This window comes from Triturus cristatus, chromosome 2_2, assembly GCF_964204655.1.
Source record: "Triturus cristatus chromosome 2_2, aTriCri1.1, whole genome shotgun sequence".
Classification (NCBI taxonomy): domain Eukaryota; kingdom Metazoa; phylum Chordata; class Amphibia; order Caudata; family Salamandridae; genus Triturus; species Triturus cristatus.
The window spans coordinates 6,203,430-6,215,464 of NC_140582.1; the positions used below are offsets into that span (position 1 = coordinate 6,203,430).

The 12,035-nt window shown below is 42.5% G+C and overlaps 1 protein-coding gene across 6 annotated transcripts in view; it reads right to left on the bottom strand.

Moving 5' to 3' along the window:
- The window catches only part of ERCC3 (ERCC excision repair 3, TFIIH core complex helicase subunit), a 1,429,399-nt gene that overhangs the window by 731,359 nt on the left and 686,005 nt on the right, over positions 1 to 12,035 (bottom strand). For all 6 annotated transcript variants that reach the window (XM_085640927.1, XM_085640925.1, XM_085640926.1 and 3 more), the window contains one exon: positions 5,121 to 5,217. In XM_085640927.1, the coding sequence (XP_085497053.1) occupies positions 5,121 to 5,217 (97 nt within the window). The remainder of the gene's footprint in view (positions 1 to 5,120; positions 5,218 to 12,035) is intronic.

The following is a 12,035-nucleotide window of genomic DNA, read 5'->3' on the forward strand; positions in this document are numbered from 1 at the left end:
ACTAGTGACCAGCAGATGCCAGGCCAACTTCTCACAGACACCCACACAAGTGAGGTATCAATTTACTCGGGACACTAAGGGGAACTCTGTGGGGTTGGATATTTGTGCCAGCACGGTGATTCCACACAAAAATATGTGGAAAATGTGTTTTTTTCAGCTAAATTTGAGGTTTGAATGGCATTCTGGATAGGATTTTATTATGTAATTGGATTTGGCAATACTATGAGACTCTGTTCTACCTTTTTTAGTTTGCTCATCCTGCACATTAGCATACAATTTGATGAGAGTATTATTTACATTGTTCACAGATATTTTCCCTGAAGAAGGGCCAATGGGGCCTGAAATGCATTGGGCGGTTTTCTTGAACGAATAACTTTGTGATGAAAAGCATGAAAGCCTATGCAACATATTTATTTGTGATGCAAACAAATTAAATATGCATATGTAAAAAGGACATTTACTCACGTCTGAGACGGTGTTATTTCTGGTTCCTTGTTATATGATATGTTGATGAGTTTATTGTATGAAAGTTTTTACAAAACTGTGAAATTTGACAGCAACTGCTATATATGGTAACAGTGCACAGAGGTCAGGTTGAGAAACTTGAAGTTTGAAGTATATGGTTCGTGGCACGTGCAGACAGCGTGTCAGCCCCTGTAGCACGCCTGGTTCAACCTTTTTCAGAACATATCGAAACAAGTTAGTTGTAAAAAAATAGGAGTGCTCCTTTATATCAATCCTTTACGTAAAAGACATCCCATCTGACACTCGCCACCTGACAGCCATGCTCTTATTGTTGGCGAAACATTGTGTTGCTATCCACTGGGGACAGAGACCGATGCCCACCATTAAATATTGGCTACAAGATGCTACCCAGTGCCAACAACAACTGGCCACATATTGGGAGCAGATGACCCCAGCATCCCAGCCCTAAGACATCTGGGAACCACTCCTACTGCACATAAGCACACAGGAGCCTACCCCAAGAAAACCAAATACAACTACTCCCCCATAAGTGCCCAGACCTCAGAGCTTGGACCTTCAGCCTTTCTATGAACACGCCCATGTTGAATTAGGCCATGTTTCTTTTTCCAAATACAAGTGTGTATATATGACCCAGTGTGTGTCATTTGGACTCAATTTGTCTCATGGGCCATGATGATTGTATACTTTTTATTTCTGATTTTGCTGCATAGCCTTGTTAGCTACTTTCAGTACTTGTGTATCATGAGATGCCCAAATGTGCTATTCTTTTTGTTCTGCACTTCTTCCCCTTGCTCTGCATTTTCTCTCTCTCTCTCCCTCCTACTTCTCACCTCCTTTATTATGATGTTTCTCTTGACTGAAAGATATATAGTCATAGGATTTTATTGAGCACACATATCAGCCGGAGGGGTCTCAAAGCACTGTAGCGAATGCTGGTGAAGGCGAAGATAGAATGGCTGAAAGGAGGAGGGTGGGCGGTCAGAATATCCAGGATTTAAGCTTTTTTCAGAACTGTTCATGATCTGAAATTGTGCGAAGCTGCAATGTGAGTTTGTTCCAAAAGTGGGGGGATAGATGGGAAAATGATCGGCCACCGTGCCTAGTGGTATGCACCCTGAATGGAGTGAGCAGATGTTTAGTTCCAGACCTAAGATTCCTGTGCAGGAGATACCAGTTTAGTTTTTTGGCCAGGTAACTCGGCCCATTTCCATACAAAGTCTTGTGTACCAGACAGTTGATCTTAAAACAAATCCATTTCCTAATTGGGAGCCTGTGGAGAGCTTTCAGACTGGGCGCCGACGGGGACCGAGGTGGAAGGTTTATTACCCGCCTGGCAGCTGTGTTCTGCAAAACTTGGGAGTCTGGTGACAAGCTCTTCGTTAATTGAGGCCATCAGAGCATTTCCATAGTCAAGACGAGCGATGATTAAGCCTTGGACAAGCTGTTTTCTCGACTCTAATGGAATCCACTGGAAGATCTTATGTAGCTCCTCATTAAGCCATAACAGGTGCTCATTATTTGGTTTACATGGTCTTTCATGGTTAGCTTGTCATCGATTTTTACTTCAAGGTTGCGTACTGTGGGTTTAGGAAATGGACAGGGGCCAAGACTTTGGGGACATCAGTCATTTGACCAGAGTTCATGAGCCTTGCCAAATAGGATGATCTCGGTCTTACTGGCATTGAGCTGCAGATGGTTAGCTTGCATCCAGAAGTTAATATGAGCCATACAGTAAAACATTAATAACAGTAAAAATAGTAATATATAGCATGTATGGTATCCATCTGCCGGTCCTCCAATCTTTGTTTTACTTTGTTTCTTGCAATAAATGCTAATAAAGACAACTTTAAAAAAAAGGTTGCAGCTTCATAAGAGCAGTCAGAGGGGGATTCACCAAGAGCTGCAATTTATCATCCTTATCACCTACGTAAGTATATGTCCAAGTCTGGCAATGTGAAATCCTCATCTTGAGACTTTGCTACTATTCGTTGAAGAGAATCCTCCAGAGGAGTTATAGGAGAGTTGTCCTCCACCCCAGAAACTGGTAACCAAACCTCCGATATGGGGTAAGAAGAGGAGGGAAGCATAGAGGGAAGATTGGAGATAACCTTATGTGGCCCTTGATCATCATTTTGCAGGAGGACCACATAAGGCCTTGTGATCATCAAAACTTATTCAGGCTGTAATAAGGATAACATATCCCCTTCGGAACATGGCCCACCTGGACTTTCGGGCATTGCATTTCCATTTGACCCTCCCATGGAACTCAAGTTCATTTTGAGATCCTCCTGTGTTAACTTCTCCTTTTCCCATAGGGTAAAATGTGACTCTTTCCCATAACATTGTAATAGAGGTGTCTCTATTCCATAGTGGATTAGATTTGGGTTTCACACAAGCCCTTCCTAACAATAGACGGCCGGATCTGAACTTTTACACGTTAATTGTTCTCCTCAGGAACTTCAGAAGCCTGTGGTTCCAACCTATCTCTCATATTGCAGAGAGAAAGGCTCCTTTAGACCGTTTATATTTTAAGGCCTTGGTCACAATACTGGCCCGGGTGAGCTCTGCACCAGCCTTTTTCTATTTGAGCTGCTTCCAAGAAGCAGATGTATTCACCCCAGGTACTGTTATTGTAACCACTACTGTAGCTACACCCCCTTCATATGTGTTTTCTTTGCGATGCCCTGCAGGCCTCAAAAGCCAGCACAAACAGCACAGATTAGATTTTCAGTAAGATCTATGAGCGAGCCCACGTTTCCAGATACTGATGTTTAAGGAGCCCAGGAGGGCTATGAGGCTTTATCAGACTGCTGTCCCCCCCCTCCCCCCCAATTTGGCGCTCGACAAATTGTAACTGGCCAGGTTGCAGGCTGTAATCTTGAGAGGCCCAGGGTAAAGGGTAGGAGCCAAAGGGGTTTGAAAGATCTGGGTGTACCCCTATATGGCACAGTCATAATTTCCCAATTTGCACAAAGGCCGCACCACCCCCCTTCTGCGTGCTGATAGCTGCACTGGCCTAATGCCAGCCACTTCCACACCACTGGCAGGGGGGCACCGACGTCTAAGGGCTGCAATCTATGTGAGAAGGTCCAAGATGATCCTTAATATCCTTAATTACAGCAAATCTCACCGAAGGCTGGCAAGGCCAAATAGACGGGCCGAGAGCTGCTCCAATCTGCTCTGAGACCCCTGCTCCACTCAGCCCGCTCCGCTGCTAACACGTGGGAGGGATGGCAGCAGGATTGGGCAATCTGCAAGTGCAATCCACAAAAGGCCCCCGGTGAAGTGGTGGATATTGCCGCACAACGAGCCACCAGAGCGGGTCACCTGCGTAGCTCACTAGGCCATCCTGGCCACATCCCGTTCTGGGTACATCCTGGCCCCAACCCAGTCTGGTCCGCTGGGGTCCGCTCAACTCCTGCTCCTCCAGGCTCTACTCTGCTGTGTTGCTCGGCTGCCTTGGCCTCAACCAACAGCTTCGTTCTAAATAGAACAAGTTGTTGCTGGTTTTCATAAAATATTATTTTTCAATGCTTGGCAAAGTAAAATAGGTTTTTAAGTGGCATTCTATTTAATTTGTGGGAAATGTACAGAGATTAAAAATCTGTCATCCGTGGGGCATCAGATTTCTCATCACTAGCCTTACTGTGCTCAGCATCATAAGTATGCTACAAAAGCTGCAGTTTAGAGTGTGCCCACACGCGATGATTATCCAATGAGCGTTTCCTTTGAAAATATGTTGACATTCACTCTAACTGGAGCTTTAAGGTTTTGGATAATATTGTAGGCTTCATTCCAAATTGATGCAAAAAGATTATACAGTATGCGATAATCAACAGACTGTTTCGCTCCCTCTGGCAACCCACACCAAAACTACTTCAAACGCGTCACATGTGTGTATAGTGTACCATGGGTCCATTATCCAATGGTGTTGCTCGTGGGTCAGGCCTTTATTGACCGACACAAGATATTGGAGCACACAGAAGAGTATAAGGATATAGAGTGATTTAGCATGAGAGGCCATGGTGGTGGTGTTTTTGTTATAGTTTAATTGTTCCAGATACATAGAACAGCCATACAGAAAGAGGACATGTTTCATCCGAAGGACTTTGTCAAATCTGTGTTGCCTAACTAGGCATCTGTACCAGTTTTAGATGGACCATGTGTGTCAGGATTATTTGTGGAAGTTATGTGGTCTCCAAATATAGTAAAGTGACAAGGCTATGGTAGGCCAGTAGAACATCCATAGACTATTTACTGAATGTTCCTCATCGTGCTAGTCAGAGTAGTCAGGGCAGCAGTTTCTGCAGTGGTGACTTTGTTACAGGGATGTTGGTAAGTGTGATATAGCCCATTAATGAGACATCAATAATACTATTACTACACACCACTATACATCACTCAACTCTAAACCACTCTCCTCTATGCAATACCACTATCTTTAAGCCATGCTGAACAGAAACCACCTGACTGTACAACATGGCTAAATGACATTGGCAAAGTAAATAGCTCTCACATAGGCAAGACCTATTGGCTTTAGAAATGCTGGTCCCTTACAGAGGTGTCATTACTAGAGCACAGATCGCATAAGTAGCACACATCGCTTAATCCTAGATGCTATCCATTCTACTCACCTTTGATATGAAGATAGTATTGATCTTGGGATTGTGCTTGAAATTCTGGAGGATTTGCATTCTCTCTCCTTGGGATGTGGGTCCATAAATATAGGGTCTAAAAGAAAGGAGAGTGGAGATTATCGCGTTTAAATGTTTTGAGTTCAAATATCTTTAACAAGTTTAACATAGAAAAATATGAATGATGTGGTAATAAAAGGGCAGAGAACATGATAGGTAACCTGCAAGCACTCATGTCATAGAAATAAATCAGACAAGTGATATAAATATTCGTAAGACAATGGAGATGGTCAGTACCATCAACATTATCTTGACAGGCTATATGATGATCAGTTGGAGATTTAATCATAAACAATACATTTTTGCTTACTTACAGTTGGAGATTTATCATGTTTTGGGCTAGAGTAATTTTTAAGCAAAGGGTGAAGAAAAATATTGCTAAGACTGAGACAGAGACAGGAAGTAGATGAGAAGAGGAGAGGAGAAATGTCAAAAGAAGGATCACATTCAAGAGTAGCCAATGCAGAATTGGCGTCTATATAGAGGTTCAGAATAAAATTATGACCCAGTAGTTATAAAAAGAGCCTTGGGCAATACATTTCCTTGGAGGGTGGAGGTTCAATATGGATTTATTGGCTGCAAATCTTTATTGCATTTCTCTGAGATTTATCTTTAGATAGGAAATTTCTACAACCAAGGATGCAGTCAAAATTGTAACTTTATGCCACCCCCGACCACAGTGTATGGTGCATGAGTTTAACTGCTTGTTTTCAGTTGGAGAGGATACCTTTAATTGCCAGAACCAATGTCAGTACTAGTAGAAGTAAATCACTCCTGGAAAGTTCAAGGTTGGATGATTCAGCAGTAGGACTAATGTGTAGCAGGCCTGGATTAGGTATGACTTTAAGAGGAATTATGCCAATGATAATCTGCAAGATCTCATATGGATTCATTTGTCTGGTTCTGCTTGCCTTGGTATCGAGGATATCAAACTCTTTTCATGAATTTTGTATAAATTGCACAAAGTTTCATTAGATAGTCACAAAATGTGATTGGGAAATTTCATCAGTTATTCTTTTGTTTAAATCATTTTTTTTTCATTAACAGAGTACACATTTTCATTTGCACACTTCTTGGACCTTCCGCCTTAAATGTACAGTTTACAATGACATCTACGCATATACAGTTTGACCACATTTGCATCAGTGGACATATCAATTACGCTGTATGTATTAAATGCTTTACTTGCAACCCGACCAGCTATGCGTCACAGGCATCAGTGACTGTGTCCTCTAGGAACATCTCACTAAGCTATCTGCATTATGGTAGTTGTGATCTAGTTTACTAACTTTGAGAGGCGGAGAGTAATGAGTGGGAAAAAGTAAAAAATACAGGTAGTGTATGTTTAACTAGTGCGGCCCTAGATCCCAAGCTTGACAGTTTTGTGCACTTCTTGTGTCCTCAAACCTATAACTATGTGGTGCTGGAAATGTGGGGGAGGTTATATATTTAGCTTTGCAATCAGCAGCGCCTCTATTATGGTTGCACTAGGATTAGTGCATCTCTTCCAACCGCTGCTGTTGGCGTTCTGGAGGGTTAGCGTATCTGTGTCAGTGAGGTGTTTATTCTGTAGTTTGTGCACTATGGCATCCCAGCTTGCTGCAATTGGGATTTTGCAACGGCCGGATGAGTCTTCCCTGTGAAGTGTGATGCTCTTTGCCTTAGCCCAGATTTGCAGGAAGCGCTTCCCGGCCAATGCCTGGAGCGTTAGGGAGACTTCCACCTTTTAGTGATCAGATGCTTCACTACTACCACTTCCAAGGGAATGAAAAGGGAGGTCATCCTTTTGCTTTTACTCCTACGACAGAGATGTATTATACAGGTCTCTCATGCGAGAGGTACAGAGCGCTCTGTGCAATGGCTCAGGGTGTCTGTAACTGACTTGGGTCAAATTCCCATAGCGGAGCAGGCAGTTCCATAACATACACAATAGACAACCGCATAAACATGACAACTTTGTTTCCCTTAGAATCGGAACGTGTCTCAGAATCGTGGAAACAATAGATAACAGTTTCACTCAGTCAATCGTGCATGCTTAGTTTCTCCAGAGTTACACAGAAATAGATAGACGGGCGTTTCAATAAAAGGATTTATTGAACAGTCTTGGTTCCCGTGTAAGAGATATGAGCTGTAAAACACACAAGATGATGGACGGAATGTTGCACATTGGCAAAACATTCACCCCCAGTCACAGATCTGGGTTTAATCCATCGTTATTTTGCTCACCACGCCACCCCAGTTCAGACATGGCCATATGCAAATCAGTCTTGACCCTGTACCTCATGGGAACAGTCCAGCCCGAACTGCCAAGCCATGTCTTTCCTGGATCGGAATCAAGCATCCTAGGACCGGTTTTGGGGTTTCAGCCCTCATCAGCCAGGATAGCTTGACTCCAGTGGCATAGTGAGCACGGGACCCACGTCTGGGCATACCCTTCCCACATAGGGCGAACAGCAAAACACACAAGCTGATGGACGAAATGTTGCACATTGGCAAAACATTCACCCCCTGTCACAGATCTGGGTATAATCCATCGTTATTTTGCTCACCACGCCACTCCAGTTCAGACATGGCCATATGCAAATCAGTCTTGACCCTGTGCCTCATGGGAACAGTCCAGCCCGAACTGCCAACGTTACCGGTCCTAGGATGCTTGTTTCCAGTCCAGGGAGGACCTGGCCTGGCAGTTCGCGCTAGACTGATCCCATTGGGCACAGGGTCAAGACTGATTTGCATATGGCTAGGTCCAAACTGGAATGGAATGGTGAGCAAAAAAACGATGGATTTAGGCCCAGATCTCTGTACTGGGGTGAATGTATAACATTGTTCTGCATTCTGTCCATCAATAGTTCTTTTAGAGATATGAGCTGTTTCAATCATTTGACAGTAAGCAAGATATAATATGCACAGCATAAGCAGTAAGAAGAAATAATACTGCAATAACATTGTCTTTTAGCTATGACATATATTCATATATACATACATAAATAACACAGGCTAAAAAGTGAATACTCGTCGGATGCTTCTAAATAGTTCTACCCCAGTGCACCTAACTTAAGTGTAGTACAAGGTAAGAAGCGGTTTTCTATAGTATGGTATACAGTAAGTTTATATGTCAAGAGGCCCTCTAGGTTCTAGTCAGCTCCATACCTTTAGAATGAGAGAGGTGGGAATCTCTTTCCGAATCTCAAACTCCAACACACCGCGAAGGGAGTCAGAACACTGGAAGCTGGATTCTCTGCGAGCAGGGATGACAGCGTCTGGTCAGTGCGTCAGGCAGGGACTCTAATTCCTTCCGAACTTGCCGTGGCGAGGCGTATCAAGCTGTGTAGGCTAGTCGAGCTGAGCCGTGCTTGCCATGTAAAGTGAAGGTATATTTATACCTGGAAGGTGCTTAGGAATGCTAGCATTGACGTAAAGTCGGGCAGAGGAAGACGTCCTGAATGAACCCCTAAGGAATAGTAGTACATGCATAATAGATGAGTTCTTGGAGAAATCAATAATCCTAGCTAGGGAAAGTCACAATGGCTTAAGGGTCTGGTTTATAAGAACTCGGTGTGACATGGGATAGACGGATGTAGGTGACCATGCCTGTATTTGGATAGCATGGCTAATGCCTAAATAAGTACTGGGATTCTGTGCCTAAATAAGGGCAATGCGAATTGTGCCTATATAAGGACATGATTCAGGGAACCCTATGTACGGGCATCTAAATCGAAACACAACACCCACTCCATTGACAAATGATCGATATTACTAAATACTAAACATGCTAAACACCTAAAATTGAGTATCACATGTTCACTAAAAACATTTGCTAAAAGCAAACTTAAAAAATAAGTTCATGTTAAAAACACTCAGCTAAACATGAAATGCAAAGGTGCTGTACATATTTAAAGTAATGTTTCATCCGAAGCATATGTTTACAATGGATGCCAAATGCAAAATGAATGCACAGAAATATACACATATATAATGAAAGGGTCCATTTGTACAGAAAGGAAAAAAATAGTTCAGAGCCATTTCATGTCATGATTACATAAATGCGAAGAAAAGGTGACAAAGTGTCACTGGAAGTGTTCAAAGAAGTCTGTCCTCTATGAATAGTTCTACTGTAAGCAGAGTTTGTTAAGCCATAAAAGAAAAAGTCAATTAACTGAAAAAGTTACAAATTTTGTCTCTTGTTTTCAGAAAATGAAGGCCAAATTCATAGATTATCCGGTACACTGTGAGCCAAATCAAAAGTCAGTGTAAGATGCTGGTGAAAACATGAAATTGTCTATTCCTGTAGACAAAACATTGTCTATCAATGTCGGTGATAGGTTGATTACCTAGTTTAGAAGACTAACTGCACATAGATGTGACGCATCGTCATTAGCAGTATTCGTTACCGATGTTACCTATGTGCCTGTTGATCCATCTCGTACCTCAGCAGTAGCAATGTGCGTCTGTGAGAGCTCAATGAATGCCGTCATCAGGCTTGGTAGCCTTGGGGACAACACAGAGCATGGACCGTTATCGGGTCCAGCAGAGTATCGATATCTGTTGGCATGGAGTGTCAGACAGATGGCAGGCAGCGTAGAACATGTAAAATGCAATCTTGCCAGATTGGTCTGAACGACATAAACCACATGGTATTTAGTTCTCGTAGACGAGGTAAACCCAATAGCTGTACTATGCGCTCACGACACTTCCTCTCCAGAAGAGTTTTCTCCAAGTCGCAGGGAGTGACGCTGGTGGATTGGCTTGCCATAGCGTAGTAGCAGGAATAAAAATAGGATTCCTGCAGCGAGCGCTAGAATTAGCGGCAGACCACCAAACACTGAGTGCATAAAGTTTGGAATGATTCCGAGGACTGCTTGAAAAGATGTTAACAGTCCTAACATATGGTCTTAAGTACATGAACAATACCGCTCGCATCAGACATGTTTAAGATTTGTCTCAACATTTCTGTGAAATGTGTAGGGCAGTTTGTCCTTAACAGAGCCTGTATCTCAGCCGAAGTCCTTGCAATTTGTAGATCATAGGTTTCTTTGGCCGAGGTCAAAGGCACAGTTTGTTGTAAATGAATGGCTTCTATTCTGCTTAAAGTATCAATTCGTATAGAAGAGATGTTCAGTGAAAGCCATAAAGGCGACTCCCTGACTGTGTCTATTTGGGGGAATAAGACTTGCATACAGCAAGTGACCCGGAACTAACCGTTACTAGATATAGGATGCCTGGCAACATGCCACAACAGCTCTGATCATTCAACATGAGGTGACTCCCATTTGAAAGTTGTCCAAACGTTGGATTAATCACAGCGGCTGGTGAACCTTGCAGGTGGCAGGATAAATTTGCAGTAGAACCGCTACAGGTTCCGTGTAAACTAATATCCTCGACATATGAATGAACCGCTCAGTGTATTTTCACAGTGTATACCGCTAAGAAACACTTCACGCCCCCCACTCCAACATCTGTGTGTGTAAGGTAAATCCCAGGATGTCCTGATGTATTCTTTACCCAACCTTACATATTTACCTGCTGCCATGTGTTTGAGGCAATACTGAAAATGGAAAGTTGTAACAGGCAGAGTTATTTTGCCATGAATGATTCATTCTGTAGCTGGTTTTTCTGCTACCGTAAATGGCAATTTTTCCAGTTTTTCAATGCTCAGCACTGTATACTTTGCTCCCCTTTGTGCCAGTTTGATCTGTTTATCAGTGAGTTTAACAGTGAGATTATATTCTGAAAACAGAGACGACGTGTTGATGAAATGCCAAGGCACAAAGCATGCACGAAAGTATTGTAGCGTCCAGCCTAATAACAGAATAGAACGTAATTGAGACAGGCCTTGTTGTAGCAGGACCAAATCTTGTTCCACATGTCTATAGCAGAGGATACAATGTTGTCCAATGAATATATCCTGGATGACAGAGTCGTTAACCCATTGTCGACTACAGCAAGAGATTTCTCTAAAGTAATACGATCAATTTCTCGTATTCTTTCTGCGGCGTCTGCTTCCATATTTCATTATAAGCAGCATAGTTGCCGGCATATATGAAACGTTTTTGACGCGGTTTTCATGGACCCAGCAAGAGATCCCTAAGGTTTGCGTCTTCTTTAAGTAAAGATAAGTGTTGTTTCACATCCTCTAGTGTAGATGTCTGTAGCCAATCAAGGCATAATTTTCCTACACTGTATGTTGTTACTACCCCTGGATGCTGTCTTTGAACATAGCGTGGATCTGGCCTATTGATAGTAAAACCTTGTATTTTGTTCAGGAATCTTTTTTGACAGATGTTTGTGTCTGTGGGCCAGAGCAACCATTTTTTCAATTCGGACTCTGATCTGTTGGTTTGTAAAAGTGTGTCTACTGTCACCGCTCCATGTTCAGTGCAATTACTAGCTGGAGTTGGTACAGAAGGTGTGTTCATGTCTTTGATCTTGGCTAACCCAAGGCAAGACGTTTGTTGGACACTGTCATTCAAAAACATTATTTGTTGTGGGATGATGCAGGCTCTAAACAAAGCTTCAATCCCCTGCACTTGCCAATCTTTTGTACCCCATACAGATTTTGTGTCAATTGTATTATTCCAAAACTCAAAACCCTGTCTAGACAGTTGGGCACTAAAGGCTGTAGAATAAATCTGTTTCGTATTGGTTAACATTTTTCGTTCCTGTTTTGTTCACATTTTTAAAGTAAAACGTTTCGGGATTGGATGTATTGTACCCTGAAAAATATGGAACTTCATTGCAAACGTTTTTGAGCTACCCCTTGGTGGTGTAGGACAATGTTCCCATTGGTTATACATAAATACATTTCTAGGTGTTGCAGATTTATGCAAGAAATGATGACGATAGTGGTTGTAACAA